General features: G+C 41.7%; 2 protein-coding genes across 7 annotated transcripts in view; both read left to right on the top strand.

The window, feature by feature from the left end:
* klhdc3 (kelch domain containing 3) overlaps positions 1 to 12731 on the top strand; it is a 29876-nt gene extending 17145 nt beyond the window's left edge. For both annotated transcript variants that reach the window (XM_044214850.1, XM_044214851.1), the window contains exons 9-11: positions 4777 to 4850; positions 5687 to 5765; positions 9159 to 12731. In XM_044214850.1, coding sequence (XP_044070785.1) covers positions 4777 to 4850; positions 5687 to 5765; positions 9159 to 9225 — 220 coding nt within the window. In that variant the 3' untranslated portion in view covers positions 9226 to 12731. The remainder of the gene's footprint in view (positions 1 to 4776; positions 4851 to 5686; positions 5766 to 9158) is intronic.
* Positions 12732 to 16113: 3382 nt separating this feature from the next.
* Positions 16114 to 21909, top strand: npas4l (neuronal PAS domain protein 4 like). 5 transcript variants are annotated; one of them, XM_044214846.1, is made up of 11 exons: positions 16114 to 16315; positions 16515 to 16635; positions 17528 to 17691; positions 17877 to 18022; positions 18127 to 18226; positions 18557 to 18821; positions 18905 to 19014; positions 19314 to 19449; positions 19559 to 20624; positions 20655 to 20817; positions 20936 to 21909. In XM_044214846.1, the coding sequence occupies exons 2-11, from the start codon at positions 16535 to 16537 to the stop codon at positions 20962 to 20964; spliced, it is 2280 nt and encodes a 759-aa protein (XP_044070781.1). In that variant the 5' UTR covers positions 16114 to 16315; positions 16515 to 16534; the 3' UTR covers positions 20965 to 21909. The 5 variants fall into 5 exon arrangements, with proteins under 5 accessions (XP_044070781.1, XP_044070780.1, XP_044070779.1 ...); XM_044214845.1 differs by having other exon boundaries at positions 18127 to 18219; positions 18553 to 18821; positions 19559 to 20817; XM_044214844.1 differs by having other exon boundaries at positions 16116 to 16315; positions 19559 to 20817.
* The last annotated feature ends 2437 nt before the right edge of the window (positions 21910 to 24346 follow it).

The following is a 24346-nucleotide window of genomic DNA, read 5'->3' as shown; positions in this document are numbered from 1 at the left end:
AACAGCCTGCATAGGTGATGCTTTGTGATGCTGTTGTCCACATAAATTCACATGTCTAAATAGTAGTAGTTTAGTGATTTACTACTGTCATCACAACCAAAACACCTCTTGGTGGTTTTAGGTCCCTTCTTTAAAACAATGCCATGCTATGTAGACAAAGTAAAGCACGCACAATTTGAGGCTATTCATTCACAGTCAGCACCGGTCATATTAAAACAACACTGCTTGGCTGTGAAATAGACTTGAAACACCACAAGGCTTATGTTAGTGAAAGAGAATGATCCAACTAACATGAGAGGAAATACTTCTAGCAATAGAAAAAGAGCAGGTTATGAAGAGATAATCACTTGGCCTGCAAATGTATCTATTTTACTAATGAGCTGTTCTGATAAAAGGCATGAACCATAACCATACATGTACTAAAACTATGGTCTGAAGCCACTGTATGTTGGTCAGTATTGCCTGTTGTGTCTGTCTCCTGTTAGGTGGCTGACCTTGACGCTAGTCTTCAGCTGCAGCAGAAGATTAAGGCTATAGAGGAAGTAACTTATTTTTCCAAAATGAATCCACCAGCTATAGAAGAACTTTTGACAAGCCCTTTAAACTTTCCACCGTATATTAACCAGCTGTGTTCAAGGTCCTGAAACACTATTTAATGTCTTCTTCCTCATTTTTAGAGGCAGCTAGGTTGATAACATCCTGTCCTGATAAAAGGGACTAAATTTGTATTTGCTTGAGATTTGTAGGGCCAGTTTATTTCTCCAATACCACCACCAAGTCCAACTACATTTTGTCCACAGGGGTTGCAACTTGAGATGCGTGCTTCACTAGTGGCTGGCATCTCCTCTGTGTAATCTGAAGCCAGGCGTCTCTTTCTGGGAGCCAGCTGTAGTTTGTGTCTCACCCTCTGCATGGGGCTGAGGTCTGGGCAACTACAGGTCTTAATCCACTGTCCAGCCACTGCCCAGGAGGGGGCACAGATAGCTTGGTAAGACGAGGTGAGACAGTCGAGATTAGGGCAAAAGAAATGGACGGGAGTCTATCGATCTGTGATAACTAAGTCTATTGGATTTGTTTAAGTTTAGTGCCAAAACCGTTGTCAACTCTTGCTGAATTCTTAACAGTCCAGTTAAACCCCTTTTATCAGATCCTATCTGTAGGCTTTGTCATTAATATTTTTATTTTTTGATTTTTGCTTTAAGGTGACAGTAAAAATAAAGGGCAAAATAATTTAGTTATTACCAAATTACTGTGGCTACATGTAGTAATATTTTTTAATAACTGCTTGGCTGTGTGTTGCATACAGCTCAAACTCTGAGAAGCAAAATTAATGCTAGAATCCTTTTGAAGAGATAAATGTTTTTCAACTATTATGGTTAAGATCACTAGATAAGTCTTGTCTCAGTCCAGCCACAATCTAATATTATTTTTTTAATTGTTATTTTTTAAAATAATGTCACTTTCTGTGTCAGATATGCTTGTATCCATCTAATCATGTAGTGCTTAATGTGTTGCCTATTAATGTAGAAGTCATTCACAAATTTCTGTTTTTGTTTAGTTTAATGTACTCTGACTACCAGTTCCCAGCATCAATACCAAAGTGGTACTGAAATAATTTGATGCATGTCTGGCCAGCCTGATAAGGTGCTCTGCAGGAAGTTGTAGTGCGCGATGAGTTCCTGCAAAGTAGATGGTTCTTAAGGACCAAAGTTCAATAGGAAGTGGAGAAAGGAAAAGGATGCAGATTATATCACTCCAAGAATGAGGATATGGCCAATGAAGTCACTGAAAACATGCCCATGACAGGATGGGTTGCAGCTATATTGTTAACACAAATGTTTGTGTTTAGAAAGCAGAGGTGTTACTGAGTTTGCTGCAATACTCCATTTTTTTTTTCTAGTCACATTTGCATTGTTGCTGTTTCTGAAAGTCATTTGCAAATTCCTGGACATTAGAGACAATTTGGAGTGTTCCCAGGCTCATTAGTTTTAGGACTGTAGTTCAGCTCTTTCTTCTACCGTTTTGAGACCTAGGTTTGGAAGATAATGAGGTGGAGCAGGCAGTGCATTGCTAGAAAGCACTGGCAGTTGGGTGATTAGACACCCTCATTGAGTGTTGTTTGAAATAGCAACCACTGTTTTTTTTAGTGGGGGAGCAGCATCACTCAGGCCTCATTCAGACTGGGAACCACTGCTGCTGTAGGGGGAGGAGCACTTTCACACATAGTGATACTTTGCTGATCGAGTAACAAAGTGACCCATTAAACACCAGGATGCCACATAAAGTCACACACTGTGACTTTCCCGCTTCCAACTGCTACCATTCTATCAGACACCTCTTACCAACTCTTTTTTTCCTTCCCCTGATCCCCTTCAGCCTCTTCCTTTTTGCGGTGACCAATAAACCATTACAATTCCCTAATGTTCTGCTGAATTTCACACCCAGGCTGACATTATCCACAAGCATACGAGAAAGCCTCATCCCAGGGGATGCAATCGTCATCTCTCTTGTTGCTCCTGTTAAAGCATCCTCTTATCTGCACCGTTTCACGCGTCAGCATCCAAGGCCTGTACCCTCTCTCCATGTGAGCTTGCACAGTAGTTGACAGCTACTGCAGTGTGCTCCTTAGATAGAGATGCTACTTTTCATTACTTCTGTTATGGAGACATGAGACTGCTGATGTTAGTGTCATTTCCAAACATACAGTGTCTAATGTAACCAATAAACCATTTGAATTTTTTTCCTTTTCAAAATGAGGCATAGCAGTTTTTGTCTTTGCACAGTGAGCATAAGTAGTGCACAACTGGAATGCATGTAACATGTAAAACCAAATTTATAAAAGATAATAACGGTCATAATATTCAAGAAGAACCAATGACCACAGGCGCATCGCAAAATCTACAGGCAATTGTTGGCCAGGTGCTTAATGATACCCCTATGGCATCCAACAGCCAACTGTATGCTTGGTGTGTCAGGACGTTTCAGACTGTCCTAATAAATATCCTCTCGACAAACGTACCGTAAGGTTCAGTGCCACCATGAAAGTCTCTTACCAGTGTACGTGTAGTTTATAGAAGATGTTTTTGTGATTGTTTTAATAATTAACTTATTGGAATTTAATTTAATTCTCACATAAGTGGCATTTGTAACAATCAGTGTTTTTAATGTATGTATATTATAAAGTCAATTTTAGTGTTCATACTCTTGATTTTGAAATAAGCCTGAATTGAAAACTACCATTTTAATCACCACAATAATGTTACAGCCAGCAATGAACGGCAGGTCCACGAGTAGACAGTATAATGATGTTGGGTGGGGGCGCTTGGGTGGTTGAGGGTATTCTGATAAAGGCCCGTGCTATAAGCCCGGGTGGATCACCTCCTGGGGGTGGGGGGTGGGGGGTGTAATGACTTCCCCAGCTGGCCCCCCTGGGACGACTGCGCTCGTGCTCTGCACCTCTCCTGGCCGCTTTAAGCCACTACCATGTTTGTTTAGGGAAGATTAGCAACGTAAAACCCTTACAACATCCTGAACACGCAGCAAAGGGAGACGCGATGGAGAGGACAGCGAGAAAGAGGAATAAAGATTGATGGGTTGAGAGACAGTGGAGGAGAGAGTATATTGTGTTCAGCAAGAGGATGGTTAAGGGGCAAGAATGAAAACTGGAAGAGATTGAAGGAAAAGGGAAATGGAATTAAATTCCAAGCAGTTCAAAATAAATGGTTTTTGCCTGATACTGAACAGTACTGTAGTGGTGTCTGATTCTTTGGTTGGAAACATGCCAGTCACTGGCCAGTCCACACGTAGCAGAAAGCATCTTGCAAAGCTATTGTTAAGGACCAAACCTGGCTACCAAGCCCCTCAGTTATTCTCCTTGATAGATATTTATAGACACTAAACTGCTTGGTAAATGGACCTGTTTGGCTGAAACTGTCCTCTGGGTAGTGTAAAACTGTAAAGTGCATTTTTATCCACTAATCTGGACAAGTCTCTTGATGCACTGTTGTTATGCAATGATGTGCACTGAGTATATTTACAGGAATATACACTATACTGCCTTGTGGCAATAACTCTTCCTTATTGCCTATTGCTTTCAGTTGCGTTTTTACACAGTGTCTTTCCGAGTAGCCATGTTTTACATTTTAATTAATTGATTAATTGATACACAGATGGTGACTTGAAGAGAGTTGTTATACAACTTGGCTTTCTAAACTGTGGTGCACCAGGTGTGTCACAGGTGTGTGTGTGTGTTTAGCTGTGGCAGGAAACAGATGTGCTGTGATATCAACGGCTGCACAGGTCTGGGAGACTATCAGCATGGGCCAGCCTGCCGTCTCACTGCAGTGCTGTACTTCCTGTGGGTTTAAATCATGCCAGCCCATGATAAGGAGAGCAGAGCACTGTGTTAACAGCACTGCTCTTTTTGAGAATAATCAGTGGCTCCCTGATATGAACCTTAGTGATTTAAAGAATGATGGTAAGAAGGTGGATGACAAGGTAAATAATTGTGAGCCTGTTAACAATTAACTAGTTGTTATGAATTCTAGGAATGACATCAGGGAAAAACAATGAAGCTGCCCCATTACACAGTTGAGTAACAAATACAACCATGGCAAGTTGTGTGGCTCATGCTCATGAAAACAGACAGGGCGTTTAAGGAATTACTGTTGTCCTCCTGGGTAGCTTTGAAGCTTTGACCACTTGTAAGTCGTAAGTTTCAATATATTTTTGTTCACAGCTCTAATCTTATAGAAACTGTTTCTGTTCTCTTTACAGCCCCTGTCCAGAGCAAGGAATGGGTGATGAATTTAACCTCATGGATCATTCAGACCTGTATATCTTAGACTTCAGTAAGTATCCTTGTCATTATCTGTGTCTCTTTTGTTAGCTTAAGAAGGTCCCTAATCTTGCAGATTCTGATATTCAATCAGATACATAAATCCCCATATACCACCCAAGGTGGCCCTTGTAAATAATAACGTATTTTCAGCCACCTTGCCTGGTTAAATAAGATATCCAGTGGTCTCTTCAATACATTTTATACAACCAATAGCCTCCTTATACCACTGCTTCATTTTTGACCTGGCCTAGAATGCCTGGCCTTGGCCCTGTTTTGTGTTATCACGTGGTGTACTTCCGTCTCATGGACTACCAAATATAGCCATTTCCTGCCTGCACCGGGGTAGCCTGTAAAGCTGTCAGGTAGGGTTTGTGTAGGTGGGCTTACACAGGGACACAGGGACCGTATGGGACTGGCAGTACAAAGTGATATCCCCTGTGGCATATGCCTCCACGTGCCAGTCGCGTGTGCCTTCACACTGTTAATCACTGACCATATGGTGGAACAGCCATGATGGTGATAGTAATTGAGAGGAAGTTTGTAATTAGTATTAGAAAGGAAGTTTATAATATGAATTGTGTACTAAGATTATTTAACACTAGCATCATAATGCTGTGCACGTCCTCATATGTGAACACTGTTGATTGTTTCAGCTGTTTTTCTGGGGTATGATATAAACAGAACATGGTGATTTTTACTCCATGGAGAGGAAATCGAACCCCTTTTATCTACAGATTCTTAGATCTGACCTGCCTGGCTCCATTTTGAATTCCCACAGCTTAAATGGATATTCTTAGCCTAGTATGATTAGTGTCTATGACTCATTACACTTTCTCTTCTTTTCAGGCCCTAATTTGAAGACGTTATGCAAAATAGCTGTTATTCAGTACAGTCTGGAGCAGTCAGGACTCCCACATGATATCAGGTCAGCATCCTCTTCTCAAACATTAGTGCTATTTGGTCATAGAATTGACATATTGTTGTTCATGCTGTTTGTATTATGCTTGTCATTGTTGCCACCACTCAATAATGAGGCTGAGGCAAATTATGACTCATTATCCTTCATTTAGCTAGCAGTAAGGTTTACTCAGGCTTTTGTCTGACTTGACTTAAAGTCCCTACATGTAACATTTGTATATAATTATATCATCCTCCAACTAATAGCATGAAGGTTTGTATATAGAAAAATCAGACAATCATGATGAGAAAGTAGTATAGTCCGCATAGTGCTTTCAGTCTGTTCATTGTCTGTGTACCCATGTACAATTTGCAGAAAAGGTGCTGCACCTACATGCAGAAGAACAGAGATCAAAATAGGAAGAGGACATTCTCTTTCTGCTTGTTAGTAGCATGGAAGTGTTAATAGGGGAACAAATATAGAGACAGTCCAAATGGTGTACAGTAAGCTAGTACCTAGGAAGTCTTGAAAGGCCAGTTTTGAAAGGCCAGTCTTGAAAGAAAGAAGAAAATTCTCCAAAAACTATAAAAGCAATAGACCTGCTTTACAGCCACACACACAAACAACATTTTCCATCTTTGAATGCATAATCCTGTTCGATAAAACAAAAAAACCCTTGCCTTCCATGAAGCCAGTGAAATACATTGAAGTCATTTCGAATCAACGCAAAGAACTACCTTCTCTGTTGCAATCAGGTTGGAAAATGAACGCATAGCACCTTTTTGAGATTTTTAAATATACTGTAATGGAGGTGCAGCATAAGTGTAAAGCAAATGTTGTTGTTCAATGAAACTAGTGCGATGAATTAGGTTAATAATACATAATGTCTGCCTCTCATTGGCAAGTTTGAAAATTATTTTGACACATAACATGCAAGAGAGCCTCAAAAGAGCACCACTTTGAATTGTTGTGACGTTGTAATCACAGGGTAGGGAAGTTGTAATAACTGTGTTAAAGCTAGATTTTAAAACATGTAAAGGCAAAATCGTGTCTAAAAATAGTGTGTTTTCAGCTGTCTGCCAACTGCCTTTTAATTAGCTACATATTAAAGTAAAATGTTCAAACTGGTATTTTTAAATTCAGGTTCACATTCATTGAATGTGTGTATGTGAATATGTATTTTTCCCAGTAATATAGAACAGAATATGTTGCATCATAGGGAATAATATTCACACAACCCATCAATTTCAAGCAAATAGCCATTTCTCAAATAACCTTAATGAATAGACTTTGTCAAGCTGATGTAGCTCATTAGACAAGTGCATCTGAAATGGAGGGGTTGCACTAAAGTAATTTTTTTTTTTTTTTTTTTTGGAACTTGATACTAATTACTCCTCTTAGCCTCTCATTTCTCTCACACTGTCACTGCCACCTTGCACGCTCCCCACTTCAGTGTTTGCAGTTGTGTTTCTAACCCTTAGAGGGTTTTCGGCCGGGTCACAAGACTCTGGTTAACTCCCTTTGCCCCTCACTGGCATTTCCAGCTCCAATGCCAATCTCCCCTCTTAAACACACACGTGCACCACAAAAAAACGAACAAAGCAATTGAGAGGGAGTGAGTGTGAAACCAGAGCCAGTGATAACAATCTGGAGCTCAACCTCTGACCTGTCATCAGGTCAGCACTAGACCCTGTTGTCAGCCCCTGCTCCTGGTTCTCGTGTTACAGCGGGGCCTTCCCTCATCCTTGTCCACATCGTAGCCCACGCAGGCAAGGGGGGGCAGAGGGTGAGAGCAACAAGCACACAGTTGCTTGATTGAGTGTCATTGCAGTAGATTTTTAGCATCTTGGATATATTGCAAACCACAACAGTCTGTTTTGTAGGATCGGGATTGTGAGATAAAGACATCAGCTCTGCCTAAAATCTTAAAGCCAGCAGTACGTTCCAAACAAGATCAAAACTGGCACATATGCCCACAGTGCCATATTTGACAGCAATTTCACACAATTTGTGATCACAATGACAGTGTTATTTTGTTTGGAGTATACTGGAGCTTTTAGCCTGCCTGAAGATTAAGGGTGCTTTCATACCTAACCTGTTTGGTTAGCCTATTTATGCAAGATCGTTTGGTAATAGGGGTGTAATGGCACACAAAATTCACAGTTCAGTATGTACCTTGGTTTTGGGGACACGGTTCAGTATGTTTTTGGTACAGCAGGAAAACAAAAAAATCCCCAACAGTGGCTCATTGGCCATAATTCTTGCTGCAACAGTTAATCCACTCAAATACTGGATCATTGTCCATAAGAATAAATAAATAACACAAATGTAAGTAATGCTCCATCGTAAGACTGACCTGTTGATAATTCCTGAACAACTACAGCTCGTGCTGGTTTATGTAGAGCAGCGCAACGGACTGACTGTAATGCACACGTGAAGGCACACTGTAGCACGGCTCAAGCACTTTGAGCAAATGCTTAAATTCTAAAACGAGTATGGCCGTATATCTGCAGCGAAAAATACTCCTATAGCATTAGTTATTACTTTGGCACGGTCTGACTCTGCAGTGAGAGGCTGCCTGAACGCTGCGGGGAGAAGAACTCGCCTTCCAGTCTGGTTTTGTCTCGTTCTGCTAATCAACACATTTGGGTGATGCCGTCGTAAATGACACGTTTCAAGTGTTTCCACAGACATACCCGACTTCAGTTGAACAATGTCGGCATACAGTTTGATACTAATTGTTGTCCATTTTCGCTGTAACTAACCGGGACACCGTGAAGTGTACCGAACCGAGGGAGTCGCATACTGAACCGAACATACTGTACCAAACAGTTGGTACGGAAAGAATACACATAACGTTACACCCCTGTCTGGTGACCATGGTAACATGTATACACATTAGCACATGAGTGTGAGAATTTTCCCTGATCCATCAGAAAGCGAAAAGGACAGATTAATCTATTTGAGCAGCTCCCCAATAAAAAGTGAGTGAAACGATGAAACATAGAAACCACACAGTAACTATACTCCTGTAATATTACATTACGAAATGCCTGTTTTTTGGCCCGTTGGTCACTATTTATACAATATGAGATCCAGTTACAGTCTGGACTAATAATAATTATAATCATTAATGATAATTTGTCTTCTCTGGGACACCATTTATAAAATAAACACATGAGGCTCACCAAAGTGCCTCATGACTTGCTGTCAGTCACCACAATTTGATTTCCCCTCGTGGGTTCTGATGATGCAGGATAACTTCATGCTTCCATCTCTTTGTTTGTTTGTAAAAGGCTAGTGTGAACACAAAACAGACCAGAACTAAAAGGCAACAATGTATCACTTTTTTCCTTTTGATCAAATATGTGAAAGTACTCTAAAATTCTTGCCTCTGATTCTTCCTGTTATTCACTTCAGGTGGGAACTGGCAGCCATGACCACCAACAGCAACATCAGCAGGCCCATCTTCTCCTCCCATGGCTGACGCCGCTGAATGTGAAGCAGAACTCCTTGCTCTGTTTCGGGACACTAGGCTTTTATCTTTCTCATCAACTGAGCTCAGACGGACTGTTTTTGTAGAGTTTGGTCATGTATCGGATTTATTTTCCACATTCTTCAAGTGAAAACTCATTACTGACCAAAATATCCTGCGAATGACTTCCTTGGACACCATGAGCTTTCTCACGTCGAAGGATATTTTAACCCCTGAGAACATTGGTCATGTGAAACAGAAATTGTTGACACCTGTTCACCCTTTTCTCTTCTTTCTAGCCTCTCTAGAAATCCAGTCAGCCTATGATAATCATAGACTTCTAATCTTAAGCACAGGAAGAGACAAGAACTTGAGCCAAAGGTCTTGAGAGCTAACCTCTTTGTTGAGGATGTCATCCTGATGTCACACTCAACCGATATCCCCTAAGAGTCAAATGTGAACCTTCTATTCCAGATATAAAGAGATGGTTGTAAGTTTGTGTATCTTGATCATAAAACCATGTAAAACTACCATTTGCAGCAAATTAAGTTATGTACACAGCATATAGAGTGGACAAGGCTAACTTATTACTTTAGTGTTAAATGCAAGGAGATAGAGTATTGGGTACGACATTTCTAGGGGTATTATGCCTGTGAAAGGTTCTGTTTGACTGGCTTTTGATGCTTACCTTTTTCCCTACTTCATCATAACCTGGCTAGCACCCTCACTGCTCTTAAGCATCTCAGATGATTTGCAAGGTAACTGAAGCAAGCCGTCTGTCCGCCTTGTAAAATAATCAAGTCCATCTACCTCCCTCAATAGCATGTATCATTGTGTCTTTAATATGACTTCCCATACATTAGACATCTACTTTCCCCCAGGAAAAAAAAGACCTTTTCACAGGGAAGTTTGTATTTGTGGTTGGCTGTGGTATTCTTCCAAGAAATGGAGTGTCACTGGAAGAGTGTTTGTTTGTTTTTCAGTGCCAAATGTAGAAGGGAATCATGATGCAAATATATACTGTGTATGTGTGTAAGCACGTGGTCCCGTCTACACATAATCCTAGCCCACCTGCTTCTGTTTGCCTGTTGTTGTGAGAGGAGATCATCACTAATATGCATAATGTAGTTGTTCCTCTTATAGACAATCCTATAGCATTTAGAAACTCTCCTTGTGACCTGCTTATTCAGAGTGCGGTGAAAAACCAGGAAAGTGTGTAGCTTTGCTTGTGTGCAACTACAAGCAAAGCTACACCTGAGCAGATGTTATAAATGCATAAGGGCTGTTATTAGATTACACACTCAACAAACAAAAAATGACTTGGAATAGCTCACATTTGGGATGTTTATTCAGGTTGTGTTTTCTTAATTTTATTAATACTGATCACAAATTTTAGAACAAAACTTTGAAAACACGAGTGGTGGCCATCTGTTTTAACCTTTTATCTCCATCCACTTTAGTTGAAAGTTAAGACTGGTGATATTCTATATTTTTGATGTCAACAAATCCCATAAAAAGACCAAAACCTATTGTGTGTTAGTTCGTCTCTCAACACTGTCTGTGGCTCTCAGCCCCAAGCCCATTTGTTCCCATTGAACAGTACCAACATAAGGTTCAGTCATTTCCTAAAACAGCTGGGCACAGTCGCTTTTAACAATTGTTACTCTAACAGGAGTAAACTGAGTATTTGTTGGAGACTTTTTTCAGTCACAGATTTGGTACACTTAGGGTGTTTTTAGGTTCCACTCAAACTAAACTAAAGTGGCCATGCTCATCGTTATGAAGAAACAAGTCAACCAGTGCAATGCTGTGGCTCACTTTTTGTTTTTAATAGCTTTTAGACAATGATGAAAGTCTATGGAGTAAGATACATCAGGCTTTGGATACACAGACAGTACTTGTTAGATCAATTAATTGTTGGTTTTGGTCTTTTTATGGGATTTGTTGACACTAAGAAAAATACAGAATATCACCAGTCTTTAATTAATTAATAATACGGCATGACATTGAAATGAATGACTTGGTGCGGATGAATATACAGGCAAAAGAGTTTCATTTACACTGCCTATTTATTTTGATGTGATTAGGAACTGTGTTACCACACACTTGTGAGCTGCATGAATGCTTTTCAGTCCTGGTCTTTGGGACCAAATCAGCTGCTGTTTTCTGTCCTGTCAGATAGTTACATTGAATCTGTATCAGTCAGTCCCTGATCAGCTGGTTAGAATTAAACCCTGCAAGGCTCTGGGTCCCAAACATCAGGATTGGTTAACACTGACCTACATCATAAATGTTTACAAATCTGTGTATTTCATGTAAAGCAGTGTAAAACAATCTTAAATGCAGGTTGAAGTCACCAGATATCTGCACTAAAGCCAATCGTGGCATGTCAGGCCTTACAGAGAGGAGACATGTTGATGCTGTTTTTTGCCTAAGTAGAGTTCCAGAGTTTGAGACGTTCGCCTGCCCGAACCAAGTGTGAATTTTATATACAGACCGGTGGTGCCAATGTGACGCAGTCTTATGCCCTCTACACAGCACACGCACATGGACATATGACACACTTGCTATTCCTCAGTACCCCAGTTAGCTACAGCTAATGCAGTGAAACCACAGGGAAGCTAATCGTGTGTTCACAAAAAAAACCCTACTGGTGAACAAATCAAACTGTTTATGTAACACCAAATGGCCGTCGGCAAAACTGATGATATTTGTTTATTTCTTCTTTTTTTTTCTAATGCGTGGTGTGGAAGTCATTTTTATTTCAGGATTTTGGTCCTTGTTGCGTGTGAAGATTATGGGTGATGGTTTTTTCAGTCAAGAACTCTTCAGGAATATGACATGAAGTGAATATGAAGTATATTACAATGTAGACACTATAGTCAAAAATAAAATACCTGCACAATAAAATTCCTCAGTGATGGTCACTCACTTATCTCCACTAAGGCAATGCCAATGATGGATGTTTTGATTTTGCCTACATATATTTGCATTACATTTTTAATGGCCGCGATGTAAAACCGCAGTTTGTGAGTCTCTTTTCTCATTTCACTTTGTGAGGAGACTTTAGCAAATAGTTGAACAAACTTCACCTGGTGACATGCTATACAAAAACAGCATTTGCCAACCTAGAAAAAACTGCTGCTGTCAAGAAAAGTGCATCATTAGATTATAGCGCACACTCACGCTAAAGTTGTTCAGCGTGAGCAGTAATTATTGGCCAAACAGAAGTATGTGACCGGACTGATTTCATGTCAAGAAGTCTATTCTGTCTTTAGGGCTTACAGTAGATGGCTGAATAATTCCTAAACAACAAAGAATGCTTGGAAAAAAACAGATCAAAGTATGGAGTGTATTTGGAATCATGTTACTGTGGCGGCTCCCTATGCTCACTGTTTTTATTTAATTTTATATTTTACACATTTTTCAGAGGGGACTCTATATCCGTCAAGGTTGGTCAGGACTTCCTGTGCAATATGCTTTATAACTGTATCAATAATAAATCTGAGACAATTTGATTTGTTATACATTCACTTTCTTTACGTACTTATTCAGTTTTCAGAACTTGTTGAGCTTAATGATGATTTCTAAAGCTGTTAGGATTGTTTAAGATTGAAGTGACCATGTCAGTCAGTGTTGCTGTCATTTTCACTCTGATGCGCCACAGTCAAGGTTGGAAAGACCCTCTACACCACGGGGTGTTGAACCGCCGGCTGCAAACAAACGATTAAATAAGGTCCCCTACATCTTTTCCCATTTTTTCCCCCCCAGTCTTTTATTTTGATAAAGGATGAAGGATGTAAAGTCAGTGCTAAAATTGGCATTTTATTTTGCATATAACATTTAGCAATCATTTAGCAATATAAACACTTTAGCTAGGACCAACAGCAGCGCACCTGACACAGATGTTTCTTTGTAAACCTAAAAGAAAGGTTGACTGGGCGACTGTTTCAGGAGAGCTGTACAATTGTTTGTTTGTTTTTTTTAAGTAGCTTAATGTGTCCCAGGAAAGTACTACTAAATAATAGGCCTTTGTGTAAATGTAAATAATTAACCTGAATGAACTAAACATCACTGGGACACACAGCTGGACTCAAAATAAAATGGCACACTGTTTAAAAAACAAGCCAGATGCCTTCCTATTTCCACCTCTATCTGTGGAGAGCGGTCTCCTCTTGGAGCTGCTGTATGTGGCACTATATAGTTGGCAGGTCTTTGAGCCCTGCAGTTCCCCAGTTTCTGCTTCCTGCTGAAATCCAGAGAGCTGAATCTGCCCCAGCCGGCCTGTCTGATAGCCCTCACCGTCTCCTTCAGTGGGTACTCTGAAGCCATGGTGCCACCCAACCCCCCTACTGGCTGTCAGACTACCTAATGGGACGCGTGCGGCTGCTTTGGAGGGGGGGGGTCCCATCATTAGAAAGTGTCTCACCCTGTACCCCAGCTTCAATCTTTGCCTCTGCTACCAGTAGCGGCCTGGCAGTTTGTTCCTGTCTGTCACCAGCCCCGTGCTATAAAGCCAGTGTTATCTGCAGTGTTAAGTGCAGGCCACAGACGGAGGGTCAGCTTAAAGTGAGGCAGCAGAGACACCCTGTCCCGCCTGGCCCTGCCGCACACAGGAAGCAGGGCTGCGCTGGGTCCTTCTGTCTGGCCCCGAGCCTGCCTCGGCCAGCAACGCAGGCGCTAATGCAAGGAGACACTCAGCCAAATTACTCTCTAATTTCCCTTCAGGCCTCAGACGATCCCACTGGCCCTTGAGAATCAGACAGAGGATTTGTTCGGAGTGATTTGTTTTGTCTTGTCCCCCCTATCTCTGTGCAATTCCCTCAATTCAAGTTCTAGTTCTCTGCTCCTCAGCGTTGTTGAAGCCACTAAATTGGGGATTTGAGAAAAGAGGCATTAAAGGAGCAGGAGCCCTTAGAGGATAGAAGCCGTAGCTGTAGAATTTAAAACTCGCGCAAAAATGACGGAAAAGAAAGCAACAAGTCTCCATTTCACAACAGTGACAAACAGGGAAACTTTCATCTTTAGTTTTCCATGCAAGCATCATGCTCGCCAAATTAACTCCTCTTGATGAGTGGCAGCCTATTGTAAAATGAAAGGTTTCTAGCATGCCTTGGCCATCTTTTGAGATGCCCATAATCTATTCATCTGCTAAAGGACTGATCTGGTTTTGTGTGTAACCGAGCCTCTCAGCCTCAGTGCGTCATGTTTGTAGACCTGTAGCTTAATTCCCTTCCAACTGGGGTTTAATTGAGTGACTAATACACATGCAGTTAAAGCCCTTTGAAGATAAACTGCCATAGCTGACTGCCTCAGAAGTCTGTTCAGAAATTAAACAATGATGCATCAAGCTGGTTTTCTGCTGAGACTTGAATGATAATGACATCGCAGTTTAGAGTCTGAAGATGTGCTCAGGCTGTTGCGTTTAACATTCAAAGTGCCTAATGAAAAGTAACATGGCTGTTACATTCTTATGATGTGCCTCTATTCGTACAATGTTTCACCTTGCATGTCATTATTGTGTAGTGTTGTTCTTACTGTACTATTACTGCAACTATTGTATGCATGTGTCGGGGAGACAGTTGGCTGTCTCAGTGCTTTTTACAGCCATCCTAGCAGGCGCACTGACGTGATTTTTTGAATGTGTGAGAAAACTTGAGGTTATTTTTTCTGTTTTTCTAAATACTCATTTCTGTTTAAACAAGAAGATGGCTTTGGTTTACAAGGCAAGATTTTACGTCAGAAAAAACAGGAGTTTATAAATACGACACATTGTTAAAGATAACTAACATAGGTAGGCCATAGGTTTTAGTGGCCTTGCACACCATGTCACGCTTCAGATGTCCATGAGTTGTTAGCAGCAACACCAAAGACCAATTTCTCCTCTAAACTTCTCACATGGTTTCATTTAAATAACAGTTCAAATTATCCAATATTTCACAAAGAAATGACAGATTAGAGAAAAGTCCTAAAAATGGAAATAGATTTGTGTATCAGAACTTTGTATTTTCTTCTTTCCTCTCCCATTAATCATCTCATAACCCTTCGGATTTAGCTTGCGACCCTTTGGAGGGGTCCGACCCCCAGTTTGGGAACCTAACTGTATTAACTGTAAGTAGTTAAAACTAGCTCCAGCTCGAGCAGCTACAAAATTCTGCTCAGGCATCAGTATAAATAATGTAATTTATTAGAATATATCAGTCACAGGGGCCATTTTTTATGCAAAACGAGTACTTTTACTTTTGATACTGTACTTTTACTAAAGAAGGATTTTAAATGCAGAACTTTTACTTGTAATGAAGTATTTTTTACCATGTAGTATTATCTGAGTCCTTCCACTGGACAGCCTGGAGGTCTGTCAGACCCCAAAGCCAATGTCAACAAAACACAGGGGTTAAAACTGGTCTGGTGTCGCTACCATTAAACTTTTTTTTTTTTTTTTTTAAAGTCAGTGTTGTTTTCAAATGTGGGTGTTGAGTGAAAAATCCATTTTTAAACACGGGGTCAGCAGACCCCCCAGCCCGGGGAACAGTCCCTCTGTGTCAGGGTGTTTGTTGGCTAATAACGCCTGAATCAAAGCTGTTGCAGGGAGAAAGAGCAATAGTCACACAAGACTTTAAGCTTTCTCTTAATATGAATCTGAGTGTTTACCTAGAGAACTCCACATGGTGCTAATATGACGATGGTTCCTCAATAAACAACACTGCAAATACTGTCTGAACATCGGTGCCAGGTAGCCTACTGCTGATTGGCCACGAAAACGACATTTTCTTGTTATTTAATGAACACAGCATTTGTAAACCTGCGAAGGGTTGAAATGATTCTCTATCTACGCACGTGAAATGAAGCATCACACTTTTTTACACCCACCCACTTCTGTATTGATGACGGATCCCGCGTCCAATCTAACGGGTTATTTTTAGGGCTGACTTCACTAAATATAACCCACCTCGATCATTTTACATCGCGTCACAACGTTATCCATTTTTTTTTTGTCTTCTCCACCGGCTGATTTGGATGAGAGGTGTCGGGTTTGAGCTATAAAAGGAGGGACGCACACACAAGGGCTTGACACTCATCACCCGGACTGGAGCCTGCAGAGGTATGAGACGGAGGCGAGTTTCTCCTCACCGGGGAACTACTGTCTGTACTCTGGGTCAAAATAGTTTTGTCCGTTTTTACTCAAAATGTGTTTTTTTTAAAGGAAAAACTAAACATTTGACTGCTTTTTAAAAACTCATTGTATCCCTTCTCAGTCATGTCTGATACTAAGCATTAAATCAGTGCATGTTTGACCTTAGGTGGCTACACCCGCGTCAAAATGACTATTTGGTGCAACTCCTGCAGATGTCATGTAAGTGCTCCGTGCACCCATCATCTGCTGCCTGAGGATCACCGCAGCTCCTACTGCAGAAGGTTCAGGTCAGTGGCACTCTTCCTCCTCTCTGCTCCACGTCCTCTAGCGGCTGAATCAACACATGGCTGTTCAGAAAATGTAGACCCAACTCTGCTGCCTGCAGTGCATGCGCCACAGGGAGCACTTAATCCACTTTTCTCCTGTCTGCAGCCTAGTACTGTATGTGATACATATTAATTCAGCCACAACAATGCTGCTGGGAATCTAAAGTGGTATAATTGTGGTATAATATTCCTGTTATATCCATAGATGGACTTCAAATCTTAATCTGATATTTGTATCCATTAATTGGATATATATAATTGGATATTTGTATGCAATTATATCATTTCAATGGCTCTTTATTGTTAAGGTGCTGGGATACAAACTGATATAATTCTCCTTTTGTTGCACTTTCTGTGTGCTTGTGACGTGGGGTGCCCCTCTCTGAGGACACCCACTTTATAAGGCAATGAAGGGAGCAGCAGAAGCCCAGCCCTCCCCTTTGTGTGTGACGCCCACGCTGAAGCCCTGGCGGCTATAAAAGCCCCAGGCTCTCTGTGGATGGGCCCAGACAGATACTGATCACACAGACAAAGTCTACTGAGAGCCCTCATTTCTGCTGCAGACACGACAGCCTCTCATATCAGCAGTTTCCATAGGAACCCTTGATATTCAAAGTCCGCTTCAGCTCGTGGGGAGACAGACTCCAGGCTGAATTGTAAAAAAAGAGGCTAGATCAGCTCAGGCCAATTACTCTGTTTGTCTTTATTTGATTTTTTTTTTCTTGCCACTTGGAAGAGGATGATTTCAGACAGATTTTTTGAAGTGTGGCAGTAGACAAAACTTTGGCTCTCCAGCTTTAGTTTCCCCAGTTTTCATCCAACCTCTGACCTCAGTGACCATGGTCTCTCACAGATCCACCAAAGGAGCATCCAAAGCCCGGCGGGACCACATCAATCATGAGATCAGGAATATGCGCACTCTGTTGCCCATTACCCAGGAGGACCAGGAGCGTCTCTCCTACCTGCACTCCATGGCCGCCATCTGCACCTACATCAGGAAGTCTGTTCTCCTCCAGGGTAAGTCTTCACACCTCAGTTACAGTCTCTGAGCGTCTAATCTACATTCAGCCTGCGTCATTGTCAAACAAAATGGGACTAAGTTTGCACTACCGCAGGGAATATATATCGAAGTTAAAAGCTGTGACAACCTGCTGAGAAGCACACAGTGTAACCAAGGCTGAACTCACTCTTTCCTCTCTAAGGACTCCCGGCCGGGGAGAGATCACACTGCTCCCTGCCATACGAGGCCTTTCTTCAAGCCCTGCACGGCTTCATCCTGGTCACTACCGCCCAGGGGAGGCTGGTGTATGTGTCCGAAAATGTAGCTGAATATCTTGGTCTCTCCATGGTGAGTCTGTCCATCTGGATCTCTTTTGGTTCTTGCCTATTTAGTTTACTGCACATTGGGCTTTACTCTGTTGTATCTAATTGTAAAACCTGTCATTTTTCCAGGTAGATGTGCTTCAAGGAGACTCATTCTATGACATGGTGGAACGCTCTGACGTTGATATTGTCAAATCAAACCTGGACATTGAAAACAACTCATCATCAGGTAACTTTAAAGACTTTGATATGACTTTAAAATTGCTATGTGTAGCATTTTAAGCTGTGATAGTTATCACGTATAAGTATAACCATGGAGATTAGTAGCCTCATGTTGCTGGTATTCTTGTTGCTGCTCATCACATCAGAAGCTGGAGAGGTTGCCAAGCTTTGCAGAAAAATGTTTGCAGGAAATAGACTTTTGTTTTAAAATTAAAATGGTACAATGCAATCTAAAAATGCTGCACAAAGCACTTCCAACATTCAGTACTTTTAAATCATTTAAGTTTCTCCTGTTCTTACTACTGAAAGACTAAAGTGACATCTTGTCTTTCTTCAGAGAGGAGCTTTATATGTTGTATGCAAACCTCCAAGGCCTTCAAGCTGCAACACGGCAGCTGCTGCTCCATGATGGTCAGGGGGGGCTTCCGGTCTTTCCCTCAGCCTTGTCCGTCCTCCTCTTCAGTCTGTCCCACCAACCAGCCTCTGTTCGTGGCCCTCTGCACCCCCACAGTCAACCGCCTGCGGAGCTCTGACTCCCACTTCTGTCACAGCTTCACCAGTGTCCACAGACTCGATATGACCTTTACTCAGCTGTCAGACAGGTAAATTCATAGATCCCCCTTTAAGCAGATATAATCGAAATGTTCTTTTACTGGTTACTGACAAACATTTCTTTCTTTTTCAGTGTCTTATATTATTTGGGGTATTCAGCTGAAGAAATGACTGGTCGATCGTGGTACAGTCTTGTCCACCCTGAAGATCTATCTTTGAGTGCAGATTCTCATAAAAGTTTAAGTAAGTGTACACTCCATCGCAGGAAAACTTGTTTTACTACAAATTAAGGTTCCAAACACAAAAATAAACATTTTATTTAACATGTAAGTGTTTTTTAGCACATTAAATGTCTACATTTACAACATACAACACCAAGGCTTTACTTGAACTCTCAGTTTAATTTCTTTAGTTTTGTGCGGATTTTGCAGGCTTACAGTGAGACATTTAGGGATGGAGCACTGATTTCATTGTGTGCGTGTCATTAAGTTTGTGAGAGTCCGTGATAATAACCATGAATTATTCTTCCCTGTCTCGTCCAGTGCAGGCAGATGAGGGCTTCCAGGTAGAGATGGTGCTCAGACTCCAGTGCAAGGATCTGTCATGGACCTGGAGCTACATTCAAGCTAACAAGGACTCTGAGTGCCAGGGCATGAGCTGCACAAACTTCCTCATCAGGTATGACGAACTTCACTTTTTCAGCAGACCAGAGCTGAGCTGTGTAAGAAATGTTTCAATGTCTTTCAAGTTACAAACACCGACTAAATACTTTGTTTTGCTCTTGTAGTGAGACAGAGGCCAGATTTCTGCAGACGAAAATCAGCAGCGACGCCTTCAGACCATCATCTCTGGCAAATTCCTGCCATTTTGTAGCTCAACAGGCATCCCACACTCAGAGCTACAACAGCACTAAATGCTTTAAAAGGCAGAGGACGTCTAACAGCCAAAGCGAGGAGCCGGGTGCCAAAGCTAGGAGGGACTCCGAGCAAGATACGTACTATGCGGCGTGCGCCTCCTACCAAGGCGACAGCTCACCTGCTCCCTTGAGCGATAGCCCTGCTCTCTTCACCCCTCCCTACAGCCCGGCCTCCTCCAGCTCCCCTCTGCGGCAGGAGGAGCTCAACCATGACCTCCTGACGGATGTGCATGGATACACAGATCAGCTGCTGTCGTCCCCTGAGGGCTCTCCCTCCTATTACTCCTACCCAGAGGCAGGGCTCACCTGTCACCAATCACCCTCCGACTCCCTCCCTGCAGCCATCGAACAAACCTTTGACCAGGCAGCCTTCGGCGCGCTAAGTGCTCGCTCTCCACTCTCCTCCTCATCTTCGACCTATGATTTCCAAGCTTGTACATCCGATGCTCGATTAGTTCCGGACTGCCCGTCTGTGTCCGACATCTGTGAGAGCCCAGTGGACTGTGCTCTGCATCAAGACGACTTCAGCCTTCTCGAGCAGCCAGAAGGGGGCAGCCTTGTCCAAGTGCATCATGTTCCCCACCGTGTGTTTCCCATACATTCCAGTCTTCTTACCCCAAACCAATCTCCCACATCCACAGGGTCTAACCATTACAACGAGAGGGAGCAGGCAGAGATCAGCATTCTGGCTCAGCAGATCTCCTCCCTGGCCAGCAGCTTTGCCATGTATCACACCCTGAACCCGCTTCAAAATAACACCCTGCCCTCAGCCTGTGACTGGCCCCACCACCCTCCTCTCCCCTCAGTCCTTCCTCCTAAGCGTGAGCTGGTCCTCGATGAAGGCGTGTTCGACAGCATCCTGAAAGACCTGGACATGGTCGCAAGGAAAAGCAGCACGTCCGGCCCTGCTGTTGTGTCAGACAGCTACCAGCAGGGCTTGTTGCGCAGCAGGAGTGGGCCCCATCAGTTGGAGCAGGAGCCCTTTGGTCTCTCCCCGACCATCCCAGAGGACCCGCTGCCTGCAGAGCAGTTCACTGCCATGGATCTGTTCAGTTTGCAGTTGGGACACCATGACCAAAACACTGGGTTGCATCAACTCAACCACTATATGCAAAGTAGCCTTCAGCAAGGTAATGTTTTTACCAAACAGTACAGCCACTGATCTAATGATTTTCCTTTAATATATATACTGTAGGTTACAGATATTGAAGTTACGTTTCACTAATATTATTTTCTGTCTCCTTTCAGATGGACTTGCTGAAGAAAACCTGTACTGAAATAAGTCTGTGACTTACTGTACTACCACTTGTATGACATATTGTCAGGGCAATCTTCCTTCGGTGGATTCAAAGAATGTGAGCAAAGACATTTAAAGGACATCTTTGCTAAGACAGTTTCCCCAAAGACTTACTTCTGAATGTAGACTCGAATCTAAAGTAGACTACGTGCTCTTCTTCAAGACTACAGCTTTGTCTTCATTTCTCAACACTGCTGTCAACTGTGTTTTATGTTTTGCTGATGTCTTATATTTTATGAAAAAGGTACTTGTGTCTGACAACACTTACACACTGAAATGGAGGTTTATTTTTCTTCTAATACTGAGTGACCACAGTTTACTATTGAGCACTTTATCAATGTCATTGCCACAAGAATTTTATAAATGAGAAGGCGTGCTGACTTAAAGGAATATTACCTAGATTTCAGAGCTACCTGGATGTGCTTTAACACATAAATCATTCCTTTAAAACAAAGAGCCATTTGTAAACATTTGGTTTTGGGTGCCTTAAAAACATGTAGGGAAGACACTTATCAGTTTGCTAAGTTTGCTAAAAAATAATATTTTCCATTTATTATTTGTTCTTAGTGTCTCATTTTTCTCAGTGTGCCATTAATGCTTTCGTTCTGTTATGAATAAAGGAAACCACATCAGAAACTGATGATTGCTTCTTAAACACCTACCTCAATGGTACATCTAAATACATTCCAAGTCTGAATTTCATTAATTACTTGTATTTATTTTGAACATACTCGCTTCTTACTCTCACTTAATAATGATAAAATGTTTTACTTTACTGCCATGTGAATCTTAAACTTGTTTATTCATTCCATATTTGATGTTTTCATGGTATACTGGTACTTTACATTTCTGAATGTCCAATGTTATTGTGTTATTCCTGCAATTTGCTTCAAATGAAATGTAAATAAAAAGAATGAAAAACGCATTGGGTCTTGTTTATATAATGATGACGGTATTTGATGTATCTTCTATCACAAAAACTCATTACAGGTGCATAATAGAAATGACTCTTTCTGACTTTTACAGTGAACTTTTACAGCGACTCATTAATACCTTTAAACACAATCAATACCACATCTATGTTTTACACCATTAGTGCCAAGCTGCAACAATGACCTGAAAGATGCCAAAAACCTCCATAGAGCTGAGGAGAACAGCACTAAATTAGGTGATAATCGTCTTTAAGTTTGTCACTACAAGAGACGCCTTTCACATTACACTTAATAACTTGAGCCATTGTTAATATAAAAAACATGGATTAGTGTAGCTTTAAGATACACCTTTTTGTAGAAACAGTTATTTATAACAAATGGGCGTATTTTTTATGTGCACTTTCTCTGTATCTGATCAGATTGCAGCCGGATAAACAGCCCCAGCACAATATTTACTGAGCTCTGCAGTGCTCCATTGATTTTTACATATTGTGGCGGGTCACACCAATGAGAGCATATAAACTGTATACAGAGGAATCAATCACATGTTTGAACCCATGTGCAGAGTCAATGCATAAATCCACAGTTAGACAAAGAAGTGTATTGACTGGGCAGTCAGGTGACTGATGGATCACCATGGTTAAACGGAGATGTAGCTCCACTGGGTCCATGTGCATGAACGTGGAACAAAAAGCTCACAGGGGGCACTACAGTCATGCTGCTGGTGCAGTGTGTGCAATGCAGAGCCCCCATGTTTTTCTCATGCGAGTTAAAACAGCCACTAGATGGAGTGATAGCTCCAACAGCCTCCCTGAAACCACTACTGTAAAATTACTTAGACAAGCTTGAATTAAAGTGGAGGGGGCAACATGTGTATGTGTATGTGTGTGTGTAGCGATGAGAGCACAAAAGGACATCATTCAGTCCATTCATGAGCAAACAGTCCGGATGCCTAGTCTTATCCACGGAGACCTCATTAAGAGTGATGTCTGTTGAAGGTTACAATGGCCAATAAATTTCCTAACAAGTCCCCACATCTACTGTGCTCCAGTCTTCCTGCATCACTCAGCGTTACCTGGAACAATAATGATTTCCCCGAGGTATGGTGACACCAAGTCCGTGGCATCGAAGCGTTTGTTCACACCAAAGATGCCGCAAGAATTCACCTTTTCACACACAGTGAACACTCTGAACACTCAACTAACAATACCACGTCTCTGCAGATTACAGAGCACAACAGTAAACAGAATTTGGCACTTTTCTGTCGCTGTGGTTACATGAATATAATTAGATCAGGCCTGGCTGTGTGATTAAGTGGTGAGATTTTTCATTTAGAAATCAATACAAATATTATTACATTATTATTATTAGTGGTAGTAGTAGATCAGTGTGAAAATTATGTTAAATACTGAAAACAGAATAACATACACCATACATTTCAAGGCAAAGGAAATACAGGCTTACAAAGAAGGAAGATGCAAACATGTATATATAGAAATGTATAAAAGCAGGAACACACACACACACACACACTCACTTTATCTCTATAACTTGGGTTAATGTATCACTTAATTACACAGGCGGCCCTCCTGTCTCCCTGATATTAAATTAAGATGATGTGAGATTAAATTAACAAAATCTGTGCCTCACAGGAGTGGTGAAGTACTGCAGGAGTCTGCCAGTGGAAGTGAATGATGAAATGCATTCGGATGCTGTGCTATGATTCATATCTGGGATCAGATAGAGGCGTTTGGGCTGAAGATGATACCGCACAGTAGAACTGACAAAAGAGAAACACAGGCAAAGCTGTCATCTGCCCTACTTCAGTAGCTTCTAAAGTGCTTTCTCAGGTGGATGGCTGGAGGGCGGATGCTGAGGGAAAAGCGCATCAGTGCAGTTAAACAGAGCAGCTCATGGATGAGATTCTTTTCAAAGCCGTGCCTCCCACAAGCAGCCAGGTTTTCATATCCTGCCTCACCGGTGGCTTCTCACAAATGATTACCTAATTTACTTGCAAAGAAAAACTCTCCAAATTGAAACTCTCGCTGATTTTAGACAACGGGGCCTCAGGTGGCGCTGCCGTGTCTTCGTTTATTTACCAGCTTTATGCTTTTATTGTCACGGCAACCAGGCTTGAGGGCTCCATTGAAAGCTTATCTCAGGGTATACATTTATTTTGAAATAGATGAAGATGTGGAAAGCCATCCAGCTAAAAATGTGATTTGTCTTTTTTGCTCTAGGATTGTTTGGCAGATGGGAGCGGTGACACAGACGATGGCCGCCAAGGTCACAGAAAGGTGTCGCACACTGTCATGTGGGAGACCTGAGCTGTTATTGCATGTTAACCTAAACCTGCCTTTTCATTCTCCACACTCGATGAGGAGATCCTGCTCAGTGTGTAATTCATTTTCTCCTTGTCTCAACGTATAA

The sequence above is a fragment of the Siniperca chuatsi genome, linkage group LG11 (genome assembly GCF_020085105.1).
Source record: "Siniperca chuatsi isolate FFG_IHB_CAS linkage group LG11, ASM2008510v1, whole genome shotgun sequence".
Lineage (NCBI taxonomy): Eukaryota > Metazoa > Chordata > Actinopteri > Centrarchiformes > Sinipercidae > Siniperca > Siniperca chuatsi.
The sequence above is the reverse complement of the archived record's forward strand: the minus strand, read 5'-3'. Positions and strand labels throughout refer to the sequence as shown.

Excerpts from the sequence above, each read along its gene's own strand:
- npas4l (XM_044214844.1), top strand. The coding sequence starts at position 16,535 with ATGACTATTTGGTGCAACTCCTGCAGATGTCATGTAAGTGCTCCGTGC. Across the intron at positions 16,636-17,527 it reads TCCTACTGCAGAAGGTTCAG|ATCCACCAAAGGAGCATCCA; the intron begins GTCAGTGGCACT and ends GGTCTCTCACAG. Across the intron at positions 20,818-20,935 it reads GCAAAGTAGCCTTCAGCAAG|ATGGACTTGCTGAAGAAAAC; the intron begins GTAATGTTTTTA and ends GTCTCCTTTCAG.